General features: G+C 32.0%; 1 protein-coding gene across 5 annotated transcripts in view; it reads left to right on the top strand.

The window, feature by feature from the left end:
- Positions 1-22,239, top strand: part of LOC127702114 (serine/threonine-protein kinase SIK3-like) — a 93,370-nt gene extending 71,131 nt beyond the window's left edge. Inside the window, exons 12-18 of one of the 5 annotated variants that reach the window (XM_052206187.1) lie at positions 3,285-3,397; positions 3,980-4,155; positions 4,761-4,784; positions 6,943-7,154; positions 8,004-8,087; positions 9,612-9,661; positions 20,748-20,853. In XM_052206187.1, coding sequence (XP_052062147.1) covers positions 3,285-3,397; positions 3,980-4,155; positions 4,761-4,784; positions 6,943-7,154; positions 8,004-8,087; positions 9,612-9,656 — 654 coding nt within the window. In that variant the 3' untranslated portion in view covers positions 9,657-9,661; positions 20,748-20,853. Of the gene's footprint in view, positions 1-3,284; positions 3,398-3,979; positions 4,156-4,760; positions 4,785-6,942; positions 7,155-8,003; positions 8,088-9,611; positions 9,662-20,747 lie in introns of all 5 variants that reach the window. The other 4 variants (XM_052206183.1, XM_052206184.1, XM_052206185.1 and 1 more) reach the window with 4 other exon arrangements.
- Positions 22,240-23,444: the final 1,205 nt, after the last annotated feature.

A 23,444-nucleotide genomic window follows, 5' to 3' on the forward strand; every position in this document is an offset into this window, starting at 1 on the left:
GAGACAAATTTAACCATACTTGGCCATAATCATTATTAGGGTATCTAGTTTCAAAATTCGTCCGATGACCCCGCCTTCCAACCATCAGGGCCAACTTGGTTAAAAATAGAACATAGGGGTAAAATGCAGTTTTTGGTTTATATCTCTGAAACTAAAGCATTTAGAGCAAATCTGACATGTGGCAGAAATGTTCATCAGATTTAGATTTATCTGCCCTGAAATTTTCAGACAAATCCGACAACCCGTTGTTGGGTTGCTGCCCCTGAGTAAGTAATTTTACAAAAATTTTGCAGTTTTTATACGACCGCAAAAATTAAAATTTTTTTGGTCGTATATTGGTATGACGTTGGCGTCATCGTCATCGTCGGCGTCGTCCGAAGACACATTGGTTTTTGCACTCTAACTTTAGTTTAAGTGAATGGATCTCCATGAAATTTTACCATGAGGTTCAATACCACGAAAGGAAGGTTGGGATTGATTTTGGGGGTTATGGTACCAACAGTTAAGGAATTAGGGGCCAAAAATAAGCATTTTTGTAACTTCCAGACAATAACTTGTGTGTAAGTGTATGGATCTCTCTGACATTGTACCACAAGGTTCCATATCACAAAGGGAAGGCTGTAATTGATTTTGGGGGTAATTGCCTCAAAATTTTAGGAATTAGGGGCCAAAAAAGGGGCAAAAAACAAGCATTTTTCTAGTTTCATGACAATAACTTGTGTGTAAGTGTTTGGATATTTCTGAAATTGTACTACAAGGTTCCATATCACAAAGGGAAAGCTGGAATTGAGTTTGGGGGTAATTGCCCAAAGGTTTAGGAATTGGGGGCCAAAAAGGGGCCAAAAATAAGCATTTTTCTAGTTTCCAGACAATAACTTGTGTTCAAGTGTATGGATCTCTCTGAAATTGTACTGCAAGGTACCATACCACAAAGGGAAGGCTGGGATTGAGTTTGGGGGTGATGAATCATAAGGGGGTTCAAAAAATTTGGGGGGGGGGATTTTTTTTTAATTTTTTTTCCTTTTTTTTTTCTTTTAAAATTTTCCATTTTAAGTTGGTTATTTCTGATTAATATTTAAAAGTAAATAATAATGATATGGTAGGAGATACACACCAAACAGGATGTGTAAATTATTATATAATAAGTATTGTCCAATAGCAAGAAATTTTCAATTGCACAGTATTGCACAATAGCAAGAAATCTTCAATTGCACAGTATTGCGCAATAGCAAGAAATCTTCAATTGCACAGTATTGCGCAATAGCAAGAAATATCCAATAGCACAATATTGCGCAATAGCAAGAAATTGTCAATTGTACAGTATTGCGCAATAGCAAGAAATATTCAATTGCACAGTATTGTGCAAAAGAAGATACTTCGTATAAATTGATTATTTCTTGATCAATTTCAATGGGGTTTTATTCTTGAATTCTTGGGGTTCTTTTATATGCTGAATCTCATCGTGTATTTAGTTTTTGGATTTTGGGCCCCGTTTTTAAATTGGTCCACATTGAGGTCCAAAGGGTCCAAAATTTAACTTTGTTTGATTTCATCAAAAATTGAATTATCGGGGTTCTTTGATATGCCGAATCTAATCGTGTATTTAGATTCTTAATTTTTGGAATCCGTTTTCAAATTGGTCTACATTAAGGTCCAAAGGGTCCAAAATTAAACTTAGTTTGATTTTAACAAAAATTGAATTTATAGGGTTCTTTGATATGCTGAATCTAAACATGTATTTAGATTTTTGATTATGGGCCCAGTTTTCAAGTTGGTCCAAATCGGGGTCCAAAATTAAACTTTGTTTGATTTCAACAAAAATTGAATATATGGGGTTCTTTGATATGCTGAATCTAACCATTATTTAGATTTTTGATTTTTGGGCCCCGTTATCAACTTTGTCCACATTGAGGTCAAAAGGGTCCAAAATTAAACTTTGTTTGATTTCATCAAAAATTGAATTCTTGGGGTTCTTTGATATGCTGAATCTAACCATGTATTTAGATTTTGGATATTGGACCATAATAGGTGAATGTCCAATTTAAAATTTTTAAGTTCTTAGACCACATTCATTCTGTGTCAGAAACCTATGCTGTGTCAAATATTTAATCACAATCCAAATTCAGAGCTGTATCAAGCTTTAATGTTGTGTCCATACTTGCCCCAACTGTTCAGGGTTCGACCTCTGCGGTCGTATCAAGCTGCGCCCTGCAGAGCATTTTATTTGTTATTATCTTAGATATCATTACAATATCTAATATCTATTACTATTAATTATGATTTTAACCTTATTTTACATGATTTCCAAAGCATCAGTAAATACAGGTGAGCGATACAGGCTCTTGAGAGCCTCTAGTTCTAACTTTAGTTTGCCTCAACCAAATGTTATGAAACTTATACACAATGCTTATTACTGCATAATACAGATTAAGTATGAAATTTGGTGGCGACACTTTTACCATTCTTGAGTTATGTCCCTTTATAAACATAAAAACATAAAAATTGCTGAATTTTTCGTTTCTGTTCTCTAACCAAATGTTATAAAACTTATACACAACCGTTCTGGAGTTATGCTTGTTTACAAATAGAAAAATTGCTGAATTTTTAGTTTCTGTTCTCTACTCAAGTTAGCCTCAACCAAATGTGGCGACAAATGTTACACACAATGCTCATTACCACAAAACTCAGATCAAGTTCAAATTTGGGTAGCGTCACTTTTACCGTTCTTCAGTTATGTCCCTTTATAACTATATGATATGCAACCGGGGGCATCATCTGTGTCCACATGTGGACACTATCCACATTTATTTATCCATTGTTTGATTTAATATCCAGTTTGATATTCATGAATACTCTGATTGGCATTATTACTTATATGTATGTAATGAATTCTGAAATTAAATTTAGAAATAAATAGAAATGAACAATTCATTAATACTGTAAATTCAGAAATTATTGCGAGGTTTATGTTATTAATGTGAATAATGTGAATGTGTGAGTATCACAATATTAAGAACTCTCATTCTGATATCTGATACATATAGCTACATGAAGATTTTCCTGAAATCACATTTTTTTGTATTCTTTAAAAATTGCATAAATAAATGCATGCAATAATTTCAGAATTTTCAGTATTCATTACAAAATGGATTTTTGATTATAAAAAATTATATAAAAATTCAAATTCTATAGCATTTCAATAATTTTATGATATTGTGGGTTGATTTCCTACCCTAATGAAGTAACTTATACTATATGATTATAAACATGTATTGGTTTTACAGTCTCCACTGTCACCTTCTGGTTTACATCTACCTACACCTCCTCTACATGGCTCAATAACAGTAGAAGAGGAAGAAGGTTCTGATCAGGAACCAGATCCTGAAGCAGTTCAAAGGTATGTTAGATGGATGTCAAGGAAAATCAGTTGTAGATATATTATCTTTAATCTATAGTAAAAATTTATTTTGTTTGGGTGCAATAAGACACTTATAAGGTAGTTTTGATGCATATACAAATTCATTCTATTCTTCTATGGGGTGTCCCTAATTGAGTCATCTTTATCCCCACCCAGAATGATATTTGAGAATATATAGATATGGGGTATGTGCCAATGATACACCCAGCAATACACTACAACCAGAAAGACGGGAGGTGCAATCAATTAATGTAGCATTTTCACTATCTAGTGGTAAAAAAGGAACAGGGGAAAACAATAAATATTATACAATGCATATCCTACATACAACAATGAAAATAAATATTTCCTAATACACTGTGTCTGTTGAGAAAGCTTTGAAATTGGATGGCACAAGAATTAATATGGTAACAGTATCTTTTCCTAAGAATATTTCTATTGGTTTTTTTATGAAATTGTAATGAGGAATGGTAGTTTGTGAGAAAAAAAAATGTACATATTTTTTCATTCTTTGAAATAAAACAGTGAACTGATGTCATATGTTTCCATTCCTTTTTGTAGGTATCTGCAAAATAGAGGTCACCGTCAAAGACATACTCTTGCAATGTCTAACCCTATGAGTGAAATACCTGAGGAATTACAAAGAAAATTATCTCTACAGCAACCTCTACGTTCTGGTCGACGAGGTAGTCACTTCCAAGAGAGACAAGCTGTTGTTGGTATGTATGATCAGACTGGTGAGTGAAAGCTGGAATAAAAAAAAAAAACAAACCTTCATTGGAAATGAAGTTATATTGGGTGCAAGTATTCTATTAAAAAATATATGGTACCCACAGAAGACACTTTGAAAATATAGAAACCACTCTTAAAAGCAATTTTGGAGACCTGCATACATTTGCCATTGTCAAATCAAATCAAGTTGCCCTGTGTCTTGTGTATGTTTTTATAGAGCAGTGCTTTTATTTTTGTTCTTCATAGTGATAGTTTATGCAAGATCTTGGTTCAAGATTTTTAGAAAGATTATAAATAGAAAAGCGTGATGAGACGGGATCTTGGGCAATGTTAGGTGCAGAAATAAAGGGTTTTTCAGAAAGATTCAGTTATATTATGCCTCACATTTAAAAACTAGAGATTGAACAACAAGGTGTCATCAGATTTTCTAGTTCAAAGTATTTGTGAACATCGATCGTCGTGATAACAAATTATTAATAACACTGTTTCTGAACTGACATTTTAAATTATATTCACATACAACATGGATTATATAATATTGCAGAGAATCAAACAAAAAATTCAAGCATAAGTAACGAACATGTTCCAATTATTATGATATTTCTTGCAGTGGTCAGGAATGGCAGGGCTCCTTGTAAGTAAAAGTGCTAATTAATATGAGTGCTTAAACAAACTAATATGCACATAAGTTGGTTTAATATCCATGATGGTGCAGTGTTGCTATTTTGACTGAATTTTATTTGTCCTGCCTACTCCTCCTACAGTTTTCATGCTAGAACCTTCATTAATCAGGGTGTTAGTACATATACTAAAGGTGTGCATATTGTCAGAATTTTGATTTTCTTTAAATTTTCCACAAATGACATGTTGTTGAACATTGTCATCTTTTGGTATTATAATGTGTGCAGGGTACATGGTTTGTCCAGCTTACTCCTACAGTTTTCAAGCTAGAACTTTTATACTGATGAGGGTGTTAGTACATATACTGAAGGTGTGCATTTTGTCATTATTTTGATTTTGGTTAAAGTTAAATTGAAAACTAATGACAGAATGTTTGATCTTCTTTCATTGTCTTTGGCAGGGGGATGAAATGTGTCTTTCAGACACAACTAAATTGTACTTCAACATCACTAAATCTAATGTTTGTGGCACATTATTCATGCATGCTGTAGTGGCATCATCTTTGTCTATTGACAAAATTGATTCAATGTAACCAGTTGATTAAGGATGTTCGCTTGTCATGTTTTTGAATTTATGTAAGATTTTCGGAATCCTCTGCTTGTATCCATTTTGAATGTCTTAAAAAATTTTGCCAACTAACCCCCATTTTTCTTTTTATAAATCTTTAACATGTATAATTATAAGTCATCTGTAAAAGTCTTATAAAATCTTTGTTATTTTTTAATAGTTTTTGAGAACTTTAACTTGGCAATGATAAAGCTATGAAAAATCAAGAGAGAACATTTTCCCGTCAAAATTTCAATGGCTTATATCTTGAAAACAAGCACACAGACATATATTTTTTTTTTTTCGCTCTTTTGGTTCCTTTATTAATCCTCTATCAATATATACTAGTGTTATGCAAAGCTTGTTATTTTGAAACTGAGTAGCAAACTTCCTTAAATCAAACTTTTATAGAACTTCAGTTGACAGAATGGATTTAATTTTAACCTATCAATTAAATCAAACTTTTAGGGAACTTCAATTTAATAACAGGATTGATTCAATTCAACCTAATTTATTCAAGCTTTTAGGGAACTTCAATTGAGACAATTGTATCATTTGTACTACAGAGATCAATTCAATCCATTTGTACTTCAGGGATCAGTTCAATCCATTGAATCAAAGGAGTCAATTGAACATGAAAAATATGAGACATAAAAGAATTAACTTTTTTGACATCTAGACATCAATTTAGTCAATTGTTAGAATATAACGACCGGGATGAATTGAATAGATTGAATTTTAAAAAACCAATTGACATCCAGATTTCAGTTGAGACATTTGTATACTGTCAATTCAGAAATTATTGCGAGGTTTTAATCAATGCAAATAATTCAACTTGATGATTATCGCAATAATAAGAACTCGCATTCCAATATCTGATACATATATCTGTATGCAAATTTTCCTGAAATCACAATAATTAATCTCGCATTTTGGTCTATTCTTCAAAAGATGCAATAATAAATGCCCACAATAATTTCTGAATTTACAGTAATTTGTACTGTGCTGGCCAATTCAATCTATGAGTAATATCATTAATGTCATTTGACTAGTTTGAATTCTTTCATAGTATTATTTCAATTGACATAATTTGACTCAATTGATTTATTCTTTCTTTGTTAGGATTGGAAGACAGAATAGTTATAATCTACTGAATTGAAATATAACAATTCAGCAATACTGCACCACAATCTGAATATCACAGAAAAGAAATTAAATAAAACACAGGAAATGAATAAAATCTTCATAATCAAAACATTATGTACATCTGTTTATATTTCTTTCAGTGCAAAAAATACTTTTGAGAAATTCTTCAACAAAGCACATCTTATAGCACTAAAGGAAAGCACATAGGTATAGCACTAAAGTGAGGTGGAATCATTTAATGAGGATATGCACAATCAATTCTAAGTATTCTTGGTCAAATCTATAACATTTCATGTAGATTAGAAAGAAAGAGCATTGAAAGTTATAAAAACAGTGTAACTATTAATGACATATGATAGACAAATCAAATCTTCCTTTTAAAACATCAGAATTACAAAATATTTTCAAATTTATTGCAGCTCCTAGTACATTAAGAGAACCAATAAACTCATTGCATTTACCAAACGAGAGATTTTCTCCAGTACGTCGAGCAAGTGATGGTCTGCAGAATCTCAGCAAGTTTCAGTCACTTCATTTAGAAAAGATCTACAATCAGACGTTACAGTCTTCATCGAGAAATAACAGTTCAACTAGTCTTAAACAGTTACAGCATGAATGCCAAGAATTACAAGTATATTATCTTACAACTATTTGTTAAAATATTTGCAATGCACAGATCTTAATATATTTTTGATCTGTCCTTATAAACAGTAAAATATTAAAATTGTCATATTAAGTTACAGGTAGAAATATGACAGGCTGTTGCCTCATATATCTTACCAGTTTGGTATTTTGAGATTGGTGTGAAAAAGAAAAAAAATGTTGATTCATTGTAGCAAATTATTTTCACCATCATAAAACGTACATATGTAACTAAAACAATTGTGCAAGCTATTATCTCCCTTGAAATTGGTTGATATGTCTTGAATAATGTAATACTGCCTTTAAGGAAACAAAGTGTTTTTCCCCACATATGTACAAATGTATATGGCAGATCTTTGATAGTCAGCAATTTATACCCAAATTTTCTAGATGTTTTTATGCCCCATTTATGGGCATTATGTTTTTCGGTCTGTGCGTCCTTTCTTTTGTTCATCCGTCTGTTCGTTCGTCCATCCGTCTGTCCCGCTTCAGGTTAAAGTTTTTGATGAAGTTGAAGTCCAATCAACTTGAAACTTAGTACACATGTTCCCTATGATATGATCTTTCTAATTTAATGCCAAATTAGAGTTTTGACCCCAATTTCACGGTCCACTGAACATAGAAAATGATAGTGCGAGTGGGGCATCCATGTACTATGGACACATTCTTGTTTTGATATATTCTTTGGGTAACTACTGTATAAACATACCCCACATCTCCTTATATTAGTAAACAGATGACAAACATAGTGTATTGAATTTAGCTCCAAAATTTTCTCTTTGGTTATCGTAAAAAAAATTCTGAAGACTTGTTTACCTCTTTGATTGTATATTTTCAGAATACTGTAGGGAATCGTGATCCAATGAAAGAATCAGAACTTCAGCAACAGCACTCATTACACAGATTTCATCAATCATTACAGGTGTGTACATAGGTGTTAATCATAGCTTCACAGTGTTATCTTTTGTGTCATCTTTAGAAACATGATATATATATTTTTGTCATGGTGGTCATGCAAAAGGGGTTATGCCAAGGTAACACCAGGCAATTAAAGAAAAGATTCTTTGCTATATTATGCATAAAAAGATTAACATGTTTTGATTTTTGCTACCAAGTTTACCAAAGTTTTTTGATTTTTTTTAAACATGAAACAGTAAAAATCATATATGTCTATTCCATAGGAACAGGTAAAAAATCAACAGAAAACAGATCAGTAAATTTCCTACCTAACTTCCTAATCTTGAACATGAAACCCTAAATAGTCATTTGTTTAAGCTAACCTGGCCTGTTGTATGGCATTTGCGTAGACTTTTAAAAATCTCCTCTGAAACCACTAAACCAGTTGGGACCAAGCTTGTTCTGCATCCTTCTTATCGGCCTTCTTTATCAGTATGCCTGCTTTTAAAACAATATGGCTACTATTGCTAAAAATAAGCACATAGTGTGAATAGAAGATTATAAGAATCCTTTTATGGACAAATTGTCATTAAACATTGATTAAAGGATATATTAATGATTCCCATTAAGAACAATGGTTTATCCCAAATGCACTTAGATATGACAGTCACCTTTTAATCAAAAGTTGGATTTGACAGATTCAATGGAAATATTTTAGAAAATAGTAAAAACACTAATTGCTAGAAAACTAAGGTTAAATGATACATTCCTGATCATAGAAAATTGATACCTAATGGACATGACAAACAGATATTTTTTAGGATAACTTGCTATTTTTGGAATATCTATAAAAAAAAAACACTTGAATAAATGGCTTGTCCACAATCACAAAAAATATGTCAATGTGTATAGACATGTTAAACCAAAATGAAAAAAATTATCCTAGGCATAGACTGACAAGTTAATTTCAGAATAATTCCTCATTTAGTCCAATCTATTTTTGTCAACTTACCTTAAAATTAACTGGTCAACAATAGAAAAAATAATCCGGTTCTGCTTAGATTAGTTTGTGGAAATAGGGTAAAAATGAGAAGAGGGACTATAGTGATAGATGTTAGTGTTCATTATGGTAATAGTTTGTTTTTATATACCAAAGAGTGTAGCAATTATATAGTTAAAAACAAATTTGTTATGATTATTACCATCTTTGAACTGGAATATGCAGGATGAGTTAACTTTGAGTAAAAAATTTCTCCTTTTTTGAAGTCTGAACAGTTCAACTTTTTTCAGCTCATGTTAGCTATTGCCATCATTACTTCCTCTTTACTCTTACTAGCCTTGTGGAAGTAATGTTTTTTTGAGACAAGCCTAAAAGCATATGAATCTTTAAATGATCATATTTAGTTTCAGGAAACAGTTTATATAGACAATGTTGCATCATGCATTTTATAGTTATGTTCTAATATTATTTTCTGTGAATCATAATTTCATAATTTGTATGCATTTATTATTTTGAGTTTTTGTGTGCATTATTATCTTTTGTTTTAAGGATTATGAATCAATCAACAAAAGGTCTTATCCTAAGTATTTGTGACACAGGTTTGTGTTTCATCGTCTCCCAACTTTTTATATTGCATTCTGGAATATGTTATTCTTTTACTGGACTCCAGTATCTTTACTTTAAATGTATATAATCATTAAAAAAAAACTTTCTAATCTTTGTATTGTTTAGAAATAGTAAATTTGCTTTCCTGTCGATCTAATTTCCTTGGAGACTGATTTAAAAATTTGTCTTTTCAACAAACCGTAGTAACATTTCTTATCTTAAAATCTTGCATAAAAATTCATTCTAAGCATCTATGACTGGAAGATAATACTGTATGTCCCTGAAAAGTAGCGTTTCTTAAAAATTTTACCAACAACAGATTGCAATTTAAGATTTTAAAGTAATTTTTAAATTTAACATTTATACATTTGAAGAATATAATTGTCTCTCAAATACTTTTCAGAACAAACAATTTTAGTTCTTAGCATGTAGATTGAGTTGTTTTCTAGGAAACAAATGTCAGCTTGAATGTAGATGGCTCACCACACAGGTGCCAGCTGTTACTTCCTTTTTAATAATACATAAAATGTCTAAACTGAATGTCAGCAGCATATTAAATGTTTACTTTTCATGGGGTTAAAGTTTTTTTTTAAGACATCATTAACTTTGTCAAACGCCAGAATCCTCCAACAATAAAAATGGTCTGCCATGATATAGCCAAGCGTGCTGAATTTGGATTTAAACACCAACAATCAATCAATCAATCCAAGCAAGGAGTATCTTAAAAATTGGACATCATATATACTACTATAACAATGTAATTAAATTAATTACTGCCTTATATAGCTGAAGTAAACTGTTTCCAGGGTGATACTTCTGTACTGGTATCATGGTCTTATAAGCACACACACGTGTGATATGGTATAAAATATCTCAAGCTATGTAGGTTTCAGATTAAAGAAAACTGAAATACAAGTAGACAACCAGTTAAATGCATAAAATTTGATAGCCAGAAGGCTTAGAAAAATATCTTTTGAAATATAACTATCAATTTGTTGAGGTAGCATAATACCATTTTGCATACCATTAAATGACTTTAACCCAAAAAAAGATTCCAGAATGCAATATAATAAAACTATGCTTCAGGCATGTTCATTGAAAAGGCATGTTGTAAATATTTCACTGCATTTATGTATGGGAAACCAGGTATTTTATAAGATATTGTAAGAAAGAATATTTCTGTGGTGATATGGGGCATGCCAGTTGGTTAAAAAAAAATTGTCGTCAATTTGTATGATTATGGTAATGGAGTTCTGCATGGGTGAAGGTTTCTTAAAAATTATTTTATTGGGGTTAAATATTTTAATTAGAATTCTTTGTTATGCATTATTTCTCACTTTTACAAGTTCAGTTACTAAAATGTCCTTCACTACACAATTTCTTTCATAATTATCTACAGTTTTAATTGTTCTCCTTATTAAATGGTGTTTTTATTATAATTAGTAATAAAGGTTATTTTGAATGAGTTTATTTGTGTGTTGACTTTGCTGAATGACATACTTAAGAAAGTAAGTTCAACGACAAGTTTACGCATCAATAAACTCTGTAAAATAACCTTCATTACTTTCAATTACAATAGAATGCAATCAAAATTATATTCAGATTAAAAATTTCATCAACACTTACAGAAACATTTCACTTTCTGTACGTTTTGATATTCATACTTGTGACATCATAAAACATGTGTTTACATGTAAAAACTCTTTGGTTGACAGTACACATAAAAATGATATGAGATGTAATAATATTGGAATTATAGTTCACTGCCTGGATTTATACAGATAGAAAACAACATGAAAGTCATTATTCATTTACACCATTGTTCATACATATCGTTCACTAGAATCAAAATATTGTATGGAATTTTTAGTAGGGTGCCCAGTGTCGAAAAAAGGCCTCTAGTTAACAAGTTTAAGTTAACGGAATAACACACCGCTAAATTTAGTTGCAATTTATAGGAAAATCATTATATTTTACAATCATGAATGTCGTCCTAACTTACTGTGGTCACGATTTTCTATATTTTTTGTTTTTACAGGGTATCCCAAGATACCGTATTGTAGGGGAATCTTAAACATGATAAATGATATTATTGCGCTCATTGTTGGAGGTTGAAATAGAACTTAGAATATAGTTTATATATTAGATATATCGTATAACGAAAGCGAAATTTTTTAAGTAAGTGTAGTATAAGTATTTCAGCATTTTGATAGGTCAATTTACCACATTTTCATCAAAAGCTAAATTATTACATGTATCATCACAAGCTTTTTTATTTAATACAATAACACACAGTTCACATGTATGCTAAATTTTGTGTGTGTAATATAAGTCGTTGTGGAGAAATTAACAATTAAAAACTCAAATTAAGTTTACATTTTTGTAATATAAGTCGTCGTGGAGAAATTAGCAATTAAAAACTCAAATTAAGTTAACATTTTTGTATTGATTCAACACTGATTATTGTTAATCATTTTGGTGCTAATATTATTAGGTCTTTAACATGGACAGTTGTCAATCAATTGTTGTATGGTTGATTTTTATGTTATGCCCGCGCCGTAGCGGAGGGGGCATTAAGTTTTACCCTTGTCCGTCTGTACGTCCCAAAATTGGTTTCCGTTCTCTAACTTAATTTTGCCTCAACCAAATGTTATGAAACTTATACACAATGCTTATAACCACAAAACACAGATCAAGTTTGAATTTTAGTGGCGTCACTTTTGCCGTTCTAGAGTTACGCCCTCTACAAATGGAAAAATTGCTGAAATTTTCGTTTCCATTCTCTTACTTTAGTTTGCCTCAACCAAATGTTATGAAATGTATACACAATGCTTATTACCACAAAACTCAGATCAAGTACAAATTTGGGTAGCGTCACTTTTACAGTTATTGAGTTATATCCCTTTATAAGGTTATATGCAAGCTTGGGCATCATCTGTGTCCCATGGACACATTCCCCATTTATTTTGTTTTAAATGGCCAATTAAGCTTGTTCTCATCTTTCCAATGATATAAAATACAGCCGTGTGTTATTCCATTAACCCAAATCGTTCAAATTCGTTGACTGGGCACCCTACTATTTGTTTTATGAAGATGAAATTACAATACATATTCTTTATGTTGTTAAAAGTTTTCATAAATATGTTTTTCTCATGGTAAAATTTAAAGTCTCTTTCTGCATCATTTTCTTCCTTTCTTGACCTGTGTTAACACGCCTTTTAAGTCATTTATCATTATTAAGCCTGCTGATTAGTCTACTTTGCCCTATTGTACCATAAGTCAAGATGACCTCAACAGCTTTAAAAACAGTGTAGGAAGGTCCCTTTTAATTTTTGTGAAATCTCAAGAAAAAAATGTGGTAAACAACTTTGTTTTGTGTAAAAATCACAAATTTTGACAAGCATCTTAATGTGCTAAGATTTCAACAGAAAATGATGTTTAGGTGTAAATACTTCTCAATGTCCTAATGTCCAACAGACTAAAAAAGATTTCGAGAACTCTGAAAGTTCTGGCTCAGTGTGTAGGTCTTATGCAAAACAGGTTTCACAATCATATCACATCAACATGTTCTCAACTTCTTGTGTTTGCATGTAATATTCACTGTTCGATGTTAAACACCAATCTGTGTTCATCCATCCAGTTTCATTTACTTCTTGCACAGGTCTGTTAACTTATTTGGCTTTAGTGCTACTTTTTTTTTTTATCATTTTCTGTTGTTTTATTTCTTCAATATCTGTTTTTTAAGTTTTAGATTTTCAGCTATAATTACCTAGATCACAAAGAGACAATAATTAAGAAAATATTTATTTGAAGTACCAAATTGATGCTTTATAAATGAGTTAATGGTCAAAAGGAGATAACTTAAATTTATAGAACTCATCCAAACATTTACTGAAGTTATGTTCCGTGGAAATGTAAATACTGTAGTAAATTGGTTGTAAGCGCTCACAAGCCTACAGTTCTTGTCAGATATTGTATGAAATTTATATCAAAGGTTTATATCAGTTATATCTTGGATAAGTTAAAAAATCAGCGCAGAACTGTTTTTTTACAGGCATCATGCAGCTTATTTATATTGCGGTCGTATATTGGTATGACGTTGGCGTTGTCGTCGTCGTCCGAAGACACATTGGTTTTCGCACAATAACTTTTGTTTAAGTGAATGGATCTCTATGAAATTTTACCATAAGGTTCAATACCACAAAAGGAAGGTTGGGATTGATTTTGGGGGTTATGGTACCAACAGTTAAGGAATAAGGGGCCAAAAAGGGGCCAAAAATAAGCATTTTTCTAGTTTCCAGACAATAACTTGTGGAACGGTGTATGGATCTCTCTGAAATTATACCACAAGTTTCCATACCACAAAGGGATGGTTAGGATTTGCTTTGGGGGGTTATGGCTTAAACCGTTTAGGAATTAGGGGGAAAAACAAGGGTGTCCTGATTAATGGACAAATACTTTAGTACAAAACATAATTTAAAGCAGTGTAATGGAGGTAATTCAAATACATCATTTGAATTCTTCCCTTACATTGCTTTTAAATTATGTATAAAGTAATGGTTAATGAACAATAAAGACAATTTAAAAGCAGTGTTAGGGAGGTAATCCAAATACAACGTTTTGATTACCTCCCTTACACTGCTTTTAAATTATGTTTAAAGAAATGCATATTTATAAAGGAAGACCAGTAAAAATATCTGCAAATGTTGCATCTTTTTTTTTTACAAAAAAATCCATATGAAAGATTTGACACCATATTTTAAATTCTATTATAAAATAGATTAAATTAGCACTATGGTAAATTTAAATGGGTAATTATGGTTGCAAACTCCATTGGAAATTTGAATTGAGATTATGACCATATCTTGAAATTTTTTTGGGGAAAAAGGGGGGGGGGGGGGTAAAAAGAAATTGTGGGGGGTCAATTTTTTCTCATTTCAGAAATTAAAAAGAAAAATTCTTTAAATATTTTTTTTTTTGCAAAAAAAAAGTGTGTGTGTGTGGGGGGGGGGGGGGGAGGGTGTTAATATGCAACAGCATAGTGTATTGCACAGAGGCAAAAACAAAAGGGGGGTAAATTTTTTATTTTTTTTTGTGGGGGGAGGGGGGGTCAATTTGCAACAGCAAAGTGTATTGCACAAAAGCAAAAAATTGAATATAAATTCAAATCATATAACCAATTCTAAGTTCTTTGACTACAGTTATTCTGTGTCAGAAACCTGTATGTGTCAAATATTTAATTACAATCCAAATTCAGACCTGTATCAAGCACGAATATTTCGTCCATTTTTGCCCCAACTGTTCAGGGTTGGACCTCTGCGGTCGTATCCAGAGGCACTCGGCGAAGCAATTCATTTTTAATATCATATTGTAAGCACTCATCACACCTACATTTCTTGTCAGATTTTTAAAAAATTTATGTCAAAGTTTTATATCAGCATGGTATTGAACTGAAAGAGTGATTATCAGTGGCGATCAACTATTTTTACAGGCGTTGTGCCCTCGGAAATAGAAATTATATTGAAAATAACCCTGTTAGCGATCTCATACCTACATTTCTTATAGGTTATTTATGATAAGTTTTTAAAAACTTCCCAGAATTTTATTTTGAGTTATTGCCCTTGGACAGATTAAATATTAAATATGTGTATTGGAGGTGAACATTGAAACACTGTTATTTAGTTGTTTTATGTGTAGAAATCTGTTACATTTCACTAGTAGAGTCCTATCATACAGAACAACAAGGCAACATTTGAATTCACCTTGACCTAACATTCATGATTGAATACACTTTTTGGCCTATGGATATGTTAATTACAAATATTACCAGACTTTGAATAAAGGGCTGTAGATGCACTAACTTTCCATGTAGATGCAAGGCAATAAGAAGTATTCTTATAAAAAACAACAATTTTCATTTGCTTGTAGACCGTACCAAAAAGCAGTATTTGAAAGCAGTACACAAAATATTTGGGTAATTGATAGAGTAACAATTATTTAATAGAAAGGCTTTTCAGAATAAACAAAATCAGACTTTAGATGTATATGGTAGATACATATATGTTGTGGGATATCTATGGCATGCCTTTCAAAAAATTGCATGAATTTTGTGTGATTTTTTTCTTATTTTATACTCAAAAGTAGGCAAGATGTGCATTAGAAATTTGCTTTTATTTTTTATTAACATATTCTGAATTTTTAGACATGGACAGTATAAATATTTAGTTACATTTCGTCCAGTAATTTCAGGAGTGTCAAAATGTTTAAAGTGATTTATTACTAGTACTGAGCAGGTACATTATTAGTTGTGTGCTAGTAGAATCATTTATTTTTTTGGATAGCAATTTTCATTGATTTAAAAAGAAAAAAAAGCATCAAGATAGATACCTGATTTCATGGTATTAAATTTTTATACGACCGCAAAAAAATTTTGTGGTCGTATATTGGTATGACGTTGGCGTCGTCGTCGTCGTCGTCCGGCGTCGTCGTCGTCCGGCGTCGTCGTCCGAATACATATTGGTTTTCGCACTCTAACTTTAGTTTAAGTGAATGGATCTTTTTGAAATTTGACCATAAGGTTAAATACCACAAAAGGAAGGTTGGGATTGATTTTGGGGGTTATGGTACCAACAGTTAAGGAATTAGGGGCCAAAAAGGGGCCAAAAATGAGTATTTTCTAGTTTCCAGACAATAACTGTGGAACGGTGTATGGATCTCTCTGAAATAATACTACAAGTTTCCATACCACAAAGGGATGGTTAGGATTTGCTTTGGGGGGTTATGGCTCAAACCGTTTAGGAATTAGGGGCAAAAAAGGGGGAAAAACAAGGTTGTCCTGGTTAATGGACAAATACTTTAGTACAAAACATAATTTAAAGCAGTGTAAGGGAGATAAATCAAATACATCATTGAAATTATCTCCCTTACACTGCTTTTAAATTATGTTTAAAGTAATGGTTAATGAACAATAAAGATAATCTAAAACAGTGTAAGGGAGGTAATCCAAATACAACGTTTTGGTTACTTCCCTTACACTGCTTTTAAATTATGTTTAAAGAAATGCATATTTATAAAGGAAGACCAGTAAAAATATCTGCAAATGTTTTCATCTTTTTTTTTTACAAAAAAATCCATATGAAAGATTTGACACTATATTTTTATTAATTCTATTATAAAATAGATTAAGTTAGCACTATGGTAAATTTAAATGGGTAATTATGGTTGCCAACTCCATTGGAAATTTGAATTCAGATTATGACCATATCTTGAGGGAAAGAATTTTTTTGGGGGAAAAAGGGGGGGGGGATAAAAAGAAATTGTGGGGGGCCAATTTTTTCTCATTTCAGATTTCAGAAATTAAAAAGAATTATTCTTCAAATATTATTTTTTTTTCAAATTTCAAATATTGAAAAATTTCAAGAAGTAATCTTTAATTGCACAGTATGGCGCATTAGATTTGTAAAATCTTTGATCACATTTATTTATTTGTTATGCCGAATCTAACAGTGTATTTAGATTTTTAATTTTGGGTCCAGTTTTCAAATTGGTCTACATTAATGTCCAAAGGGTCCAAAATTAAACTTTGTTTGATTTTAGCAAAAATTGAATATATGAGGTTCTTTGATATGCTGAATCTAAACATGTATTTAGATTTTTGATTTTTGGCCCAGTTTTCAAGTTGGTCCAAATTGGGGTCCAAAATTAAACTTTGTTTGATTTCAACAAAAATTGAATATATGGGGTTCTTTGATATGCTGAATCTAACCATGTATTTAGATTTTTTATTTGTGGACCCCGTTATCTAATTGGTTCATATTGAGGTCAAAAGGGTCCAAAATTAAACTTTGTTTGATTTCATCTAAAATTGAATTATTGGGGTTCTTTGATATTCCAAATCTAACCGTGTATTTAGGTTTTTAATTTTGGGTCCTGTTTTTTAAATTGGTCTACATTGAGGTCCAAAGGGTCCAAAATTAAACTTAGTTTGATTTTAACAAAAATTGAATTCTTGGGGTTCTTTGATTTGCTGAATCTAAACATGTGTTTAGATTTTTGATTATGGGCCCAGTTTTCAAGTTGGTCCAAGATAGGGTCCAGTATTTAAACTTTGTTTGATTTCAACAAAAATTGAATATATGGGGTTCTTTGATATGCTGAATCTAACCATGAATTTAGAATTTTTATTTGTGGGCCCCGCTATCAAATTGGTTCATATTGAGGTCAAAAGGGTCCAAAATTAAACTTTGTTTGATTTCATCAAAAATTGAATTATTGGGGTTCTTTGATATTCCAAATCTAACCGTGTATTTAGATTTTTAATTTTAAGTCCCGTTTTTTAAATTGGTCTACATTAAGGTCCAAAGGGTCCAAAATTAAACTTAGTTTGATTTTAGCAAAAATTGAATTCTTGGGGTTCTTTGATATGCTGAATCTAAACATGTGTTTAGATTTTTGATTATGGGCCCAGTTTTCAAGTTTGTCCAAGTTGGGGTCCAAAATTAAACTTTGTTTGATTTTAACAAAAATTGAATATATGGGGTTCTTTGATATGCTGAATCTAACCATGTATTTTGATTTTGGACATGGGACCATAATAGGTAAATTAAAAAAATTCAAGTTCTTAGACCACATTCTTTCTGTGTCAGAAACCTATGCTGTGTCAAATATTTAATAACAATCCAAATTCAGAGCTGTATCAAGCTTGAATGTTGTGTCCATACTTGCCCCAACTGTTCAGGGTTCGACCTCTGCGGTCGTATCAAGCTGCGCCCCAGCGAAGCATTTTATTTTAGATACAGGCCTACTGTATTTTATTTAAGATGTAGATCTGAGATTAAGCCAACTTGTATTTTATGAGATTTTCTAGAATAACTGAAATTTGTTCTAAAAGTCATAAAGCATTTTGAGATGTGTGGTCTATAGTACTGTGGTACTACATTTTTAGATTACATGCTTCACTGAAATTAAAGAGCAGATATTATAAAAACTATAGAATTTGCAAAATAGCTAAAAATGCCCATTGAATAGACCAAAATATGTTTTTTAACAAGGATTTCCCTTGGTTATTGATTTAGGGTTATACAGATGGGTGGCCAACTCCAACAGTTTCAATGCATTTACTTATGAATCATTTAACCAATGCTTTTCAAATTTAGATATGTTGTTACTGTCATACTGATGACAAAATGGACGTCAGGTTGGTTATTGATGATTTTCATTTTTGCCATTCAGGAGCTATGATCTTTGATTTACTGGAAAATGGCACTTCATGTCACAGTTCAACCAATGCTTTTTTCATCTTTTGATATGTTGTTACTGATGACAAAATTGAGGAAGATATTGACAATTTTCATTTTTGCCATTCAGGAGTTATGATCCTTGATTGATTGGAAAATGGAATTTTAAATCATTTCCGTGCAATAAGTAAAGAACCTTTCAACCAATACTTTTCAAATTTAGACATGTTGTTACTGATGAGAAATTGAAGGTCAAGTTTGATATTGACAAATGTCACTTTTGGCGTTCAGGAGTTTTTATTATACGACTGCAAAAAAATTTTGCGGTCGTATATTAGTATGACGTTGGCGTCGTCATCGTCGTCCGAAGACACATTGGTTTTCGTACTCTAACTTTAGTTTAAGTGAATGGATCTCTATGAAATTTTACCATAAGGTTCAATACCACAAAAGGAAGGTGGGGATTGATTTTGGGGTTTATGGTACCAATACTTAAGGAATTAGGGGCCAAAAAGGGGCCAAAAATAAGCATTTTTGTAACTTCCAGACATAACTTGTGTGTTAGTGTATGGATCTCTCTGACATTATACCACAAGGTTCCATATCACAAAGGGAATGCTGGGATTGATTTTGGGGGTAATTGCCTCAAATTTTAGGAATTAGGGGCCAAAAAGGGGCAAAAAACAAGCATTTTTTTAGTTTCATGACAATAACTTGTGTGTAAGTGTATGGATCTTTATGAAATTGTACTACAAGGTTCCATATCACAAAGGGAAAGCTGGAATTGAGTTTGGGGGTAATTGCCCAAAATGTTTAGGAATAAGGGGCCAAAAATAAGCATTTTTCTAGTTTCCAGACAATAACTTGTGTTCAAGTGTATGGATCTCTCTGAAATTGTACGGCAATGTACCATACCACAAAGGGAAGGCTGGGATTGAGTTTGGGGGTGATGAATCATAAGGGGGTTCAAAAAATTTGGGGGGGGGGGATTTTTTTTTCCTTTTTTTTCTTTAAAACTTTCCATTTTAAATTGGTTATTTCTGATTTCTGATTTATATATAAAAGCAAATAATAATGATATGGTTTAAATAGGTAAATTAAAAAATTTTAAGTTCTTAGACCACATTCATTCTGTGTCAGAAACCTATGCTGTGTCAAATATTTAATTACAATCCAAATTCAGTGCTGTATCAAGCTTGAATGTTGTGTCCATACTTGCCCCAACTGTTCAGGGTTCGACCTCTGCGGTCGTATCAAGCTGCGCCCCAGCAGAGAGCATTTTATTAGCTTTTACAGTGACACTAGCAAAATGTAATTAAAACCTGGTTTGCTGTCATTTTGACAGCCTCTTGTTTATATATAGTATATATACACCTGTACTATTCATGCTTTTCCAATTATAGCAGTTTGATCAATAGTTCAGATATTGCTTTTAGGATATGTATAAGTCTAGAACGATAATTACACACTACAATAATATCATGTAATCTTTTTTTATTTTGCTTTTTATAGCACAGTTTATTGCAGTTATTTTGTTTATATACCCTTTTTGTCACATTAAGATATAAATTTTTTGTTGTTTGGAAGTGAGATAAATTTGATCAGATTTAGTGGAGGTAATCGAAAGGGAGATGAAATTTTGTTCAAGAGGTGATGAGTGTGTTCAAGTATGTCTGAATATTGCCAATTGGTAGTTATTTGAATTTTAACTTCACCTAATGTAAAGAGAATATGGTAGAGCATTTAATAACAAAATCAAAAAAACTTATTTTAAATACTTGAGTAATTTTTATTTTAATTTGAAAAATATTTTTAATAAACTTACATATCTGTTTCTTTTCAGGGTTCAGCAATTCAGCATTCCCCTATTCCCTCACCCCCATTAGTGCCTGGGTCTCCCAGTTTTCAGCGACACAATCAACCTAGTCAAGAATTATATCAGCATCTACAGAGACTTCATCTCCAGAATCCTATTCGGAATAGTCCACCCTCAGGCAATCAGAGGACAGACTCTCCACCTCAGAGTTATAATCAACTCTTCCAAGTCTTTCCACAGCCTCATCAGAGGAGCAGTCCCCCACCAAATTTAGCAAATTTCCAGAATCTGCAATCTATTCGTGAAGATTCACAGGATCATGCTGATGAGTCACCTCGTTGTGAAAGTGAGGATGAAATGCAAGTTCAAGATAATATCTGTGATAAAAAACAGCAAAAATTTACACAAAAGCCACAAATCAGTATTACCGATACACATGGTCATGTGACTGATGTGACATCGGATAGTGATCCTTCAATGGAGGACTCAGATTCTCACACAGAAACGTCGCATAGTTCACCTGAACGACAGTTTACCACGACAACAACACACAGCTCACAACATCAGCCCTATACAACTACACAGAGTAGATCTCATCAACAGGCAACAACTGTTCACAGTACTCCCGCTCAGCAAGCATCTGATCAACGGACAGGGCATTATCAAACATTCCAGCAGTCAGTACCTTTAAACTGTCGTGTATTTGGTAATATTGTAAATACAAACTTGGCAAACATCCCTGCCGCAGAACCGGTTTGGGACAACACTCAAATAGCATATCTCCAGCAACTACAGCATTCACCATATATTGATGCCAATAGTTTTGTACAGTTTCAAATGAATCAGTTTTACAATGGAGATTTAGTTCATCGCCTTCATTCCCAAGAACCAAGTATCAAATCAAATTCAAACATTAATTTGACTTCAACTCGAACTGTAGAAGACATTCAGTTAGAAATTAAAAGAATCTTATTGAAACGAGAACGAGTAATAGAACGAGAACGTGAGCGAGTCTATCAATGTTCAGACACTGTATTCAAAGTTGAAAACTCTGACGTAGAATTAGAATTAGAGGTATGTGAGGGGGTTACATATAATGGATTACAGGTACGACGGATCTCCGGCGATAAAGGACAATACACTCAGCTTTGTGAAGAATTACTGTCTGGCATCAACTTATAACAGTAGTATATGGTATAAATAAACATTAAATTATAACAGTATACATCATACAAATCCTGTATCTGTAGGAACTTTTCCATTTTTATTTTATTAATGTCAGTAGTGTGCTTTACTAAATGGAAACAAGAAGTTCAGTTATTTTTTCTGTCATCATGAAAAGGTGGTCCACAAAAAAATGGGAATTTGAACATATCTCATATTTCCATAAAACATGTAAAATGTTCCAGTTTTTTTATAAATCTAAAGAATAAATACATAGTTGTACATCAGCATTGTAGATTTGTCTATACCAGTTATTCTATATCTGAATCGTTGTATTCAAATTATTGATCTTTTAGTTCAGTAACTTCCTTCATTATTTTAAGCCATAAAAGAATAAAAAAAACCTTGCCAAGTGGTCCTAAAAGATGGTAGTTCCAGGAAATTCCATTAAATGAAACAAAACATTTTTTTAAAATAAAGAAAATTTGAAAGCAAAGTGTTTCGTGTAAAGTAGAATTTTGTTAGTTGGGTTTAATTTCCCATAATATAACATTTCCAAAAGATTAAACACAATGATTGCATTTAAAAATGTTGTGAACACTTTTTTCAATGGCTTCATATGCAATTCCTTATCTGTTCTTGAAGAAATTGTTAAAATTTATTTGGCATCTTAAATTAATAAATAAAAGGAACTAAAACTTCTGGAACTCATTCAAATTGTACAGATCTTACCCCTACAGTTAGTTGGATCATGGAAGTATTATATTGACAGGAACTCCAACGAAAAATTAGCACATTCCCATCCCACTGATTTCTTTAAGAAAATAAAAGGTTCCGACTCAGTTTGTCAAGTACGTGATAACTCCTTTGTGGGGTATCTGTGATGCCGCCTTCGCCTGTTCTGTTAACTGAAGCTGTTCTTATCACGTGATTTGGTATCGAGTGTCTTATCTACCTACCAATGTAAATAAACACGGAAACTCCCGTGGTTATTTGTAAATCGCTACATGAATAACGACACCTGTTTCTGTTCAATAAATGAAGGCAAAAGCTGAAAAGATCTAAAAAATCGGTCCATATTTAACAGAATGACAAAAGAAAATTAAGTGCATTCGGAAAGAGGGCAAGCTTATTTTTGGTTTTGTTTAATATGTTTTAATCAATGAAACTTGGAAATCGGGAAATATCCGATATTAAAAATTACATGTACCTAAAGTCAGGTGTTTGCGGAAAATAATGTGATGCGCGAGTAGTGTGTAAGATGGCGAAGGATAGCTCAAATTTAAGTTAAAGGTTGTAAATTTTAATCGAATGTTACAAGAATATTTATGGTTTTCTCTATCGTCTCAATGAAGAAAAATGTTATTAACGTATTTATCAAATATGTTTTAAAGACTAAAAGAGGTTAATAATTACACGCTCGTGATGACCTTTACATAGCATTATCAGGTTACGAGACAGATGAATTGTTACACCTTTTATTATAATTTCAAAGTTATAATCAACCTAGTCCGAGATTACTCTGACGTTTGACAGATTTTTTTTACGAATGGCTTTAAA

This window comes from Mytilus californianus, unplaced genomic scaffold (genome assembly GCF_021869535.1).
Source record: "Mytilus californianus isolate M0D057914Y unplaced genomic scaffold, xbMytCali1.0.p SCAF_5, whole genome shotgun sequence".
NCBI lineage: Eukaryota > Metazoa > Mollusca > Bivalvia > Mytilida > Mytilidae > Mytilus > Mytilus californianus.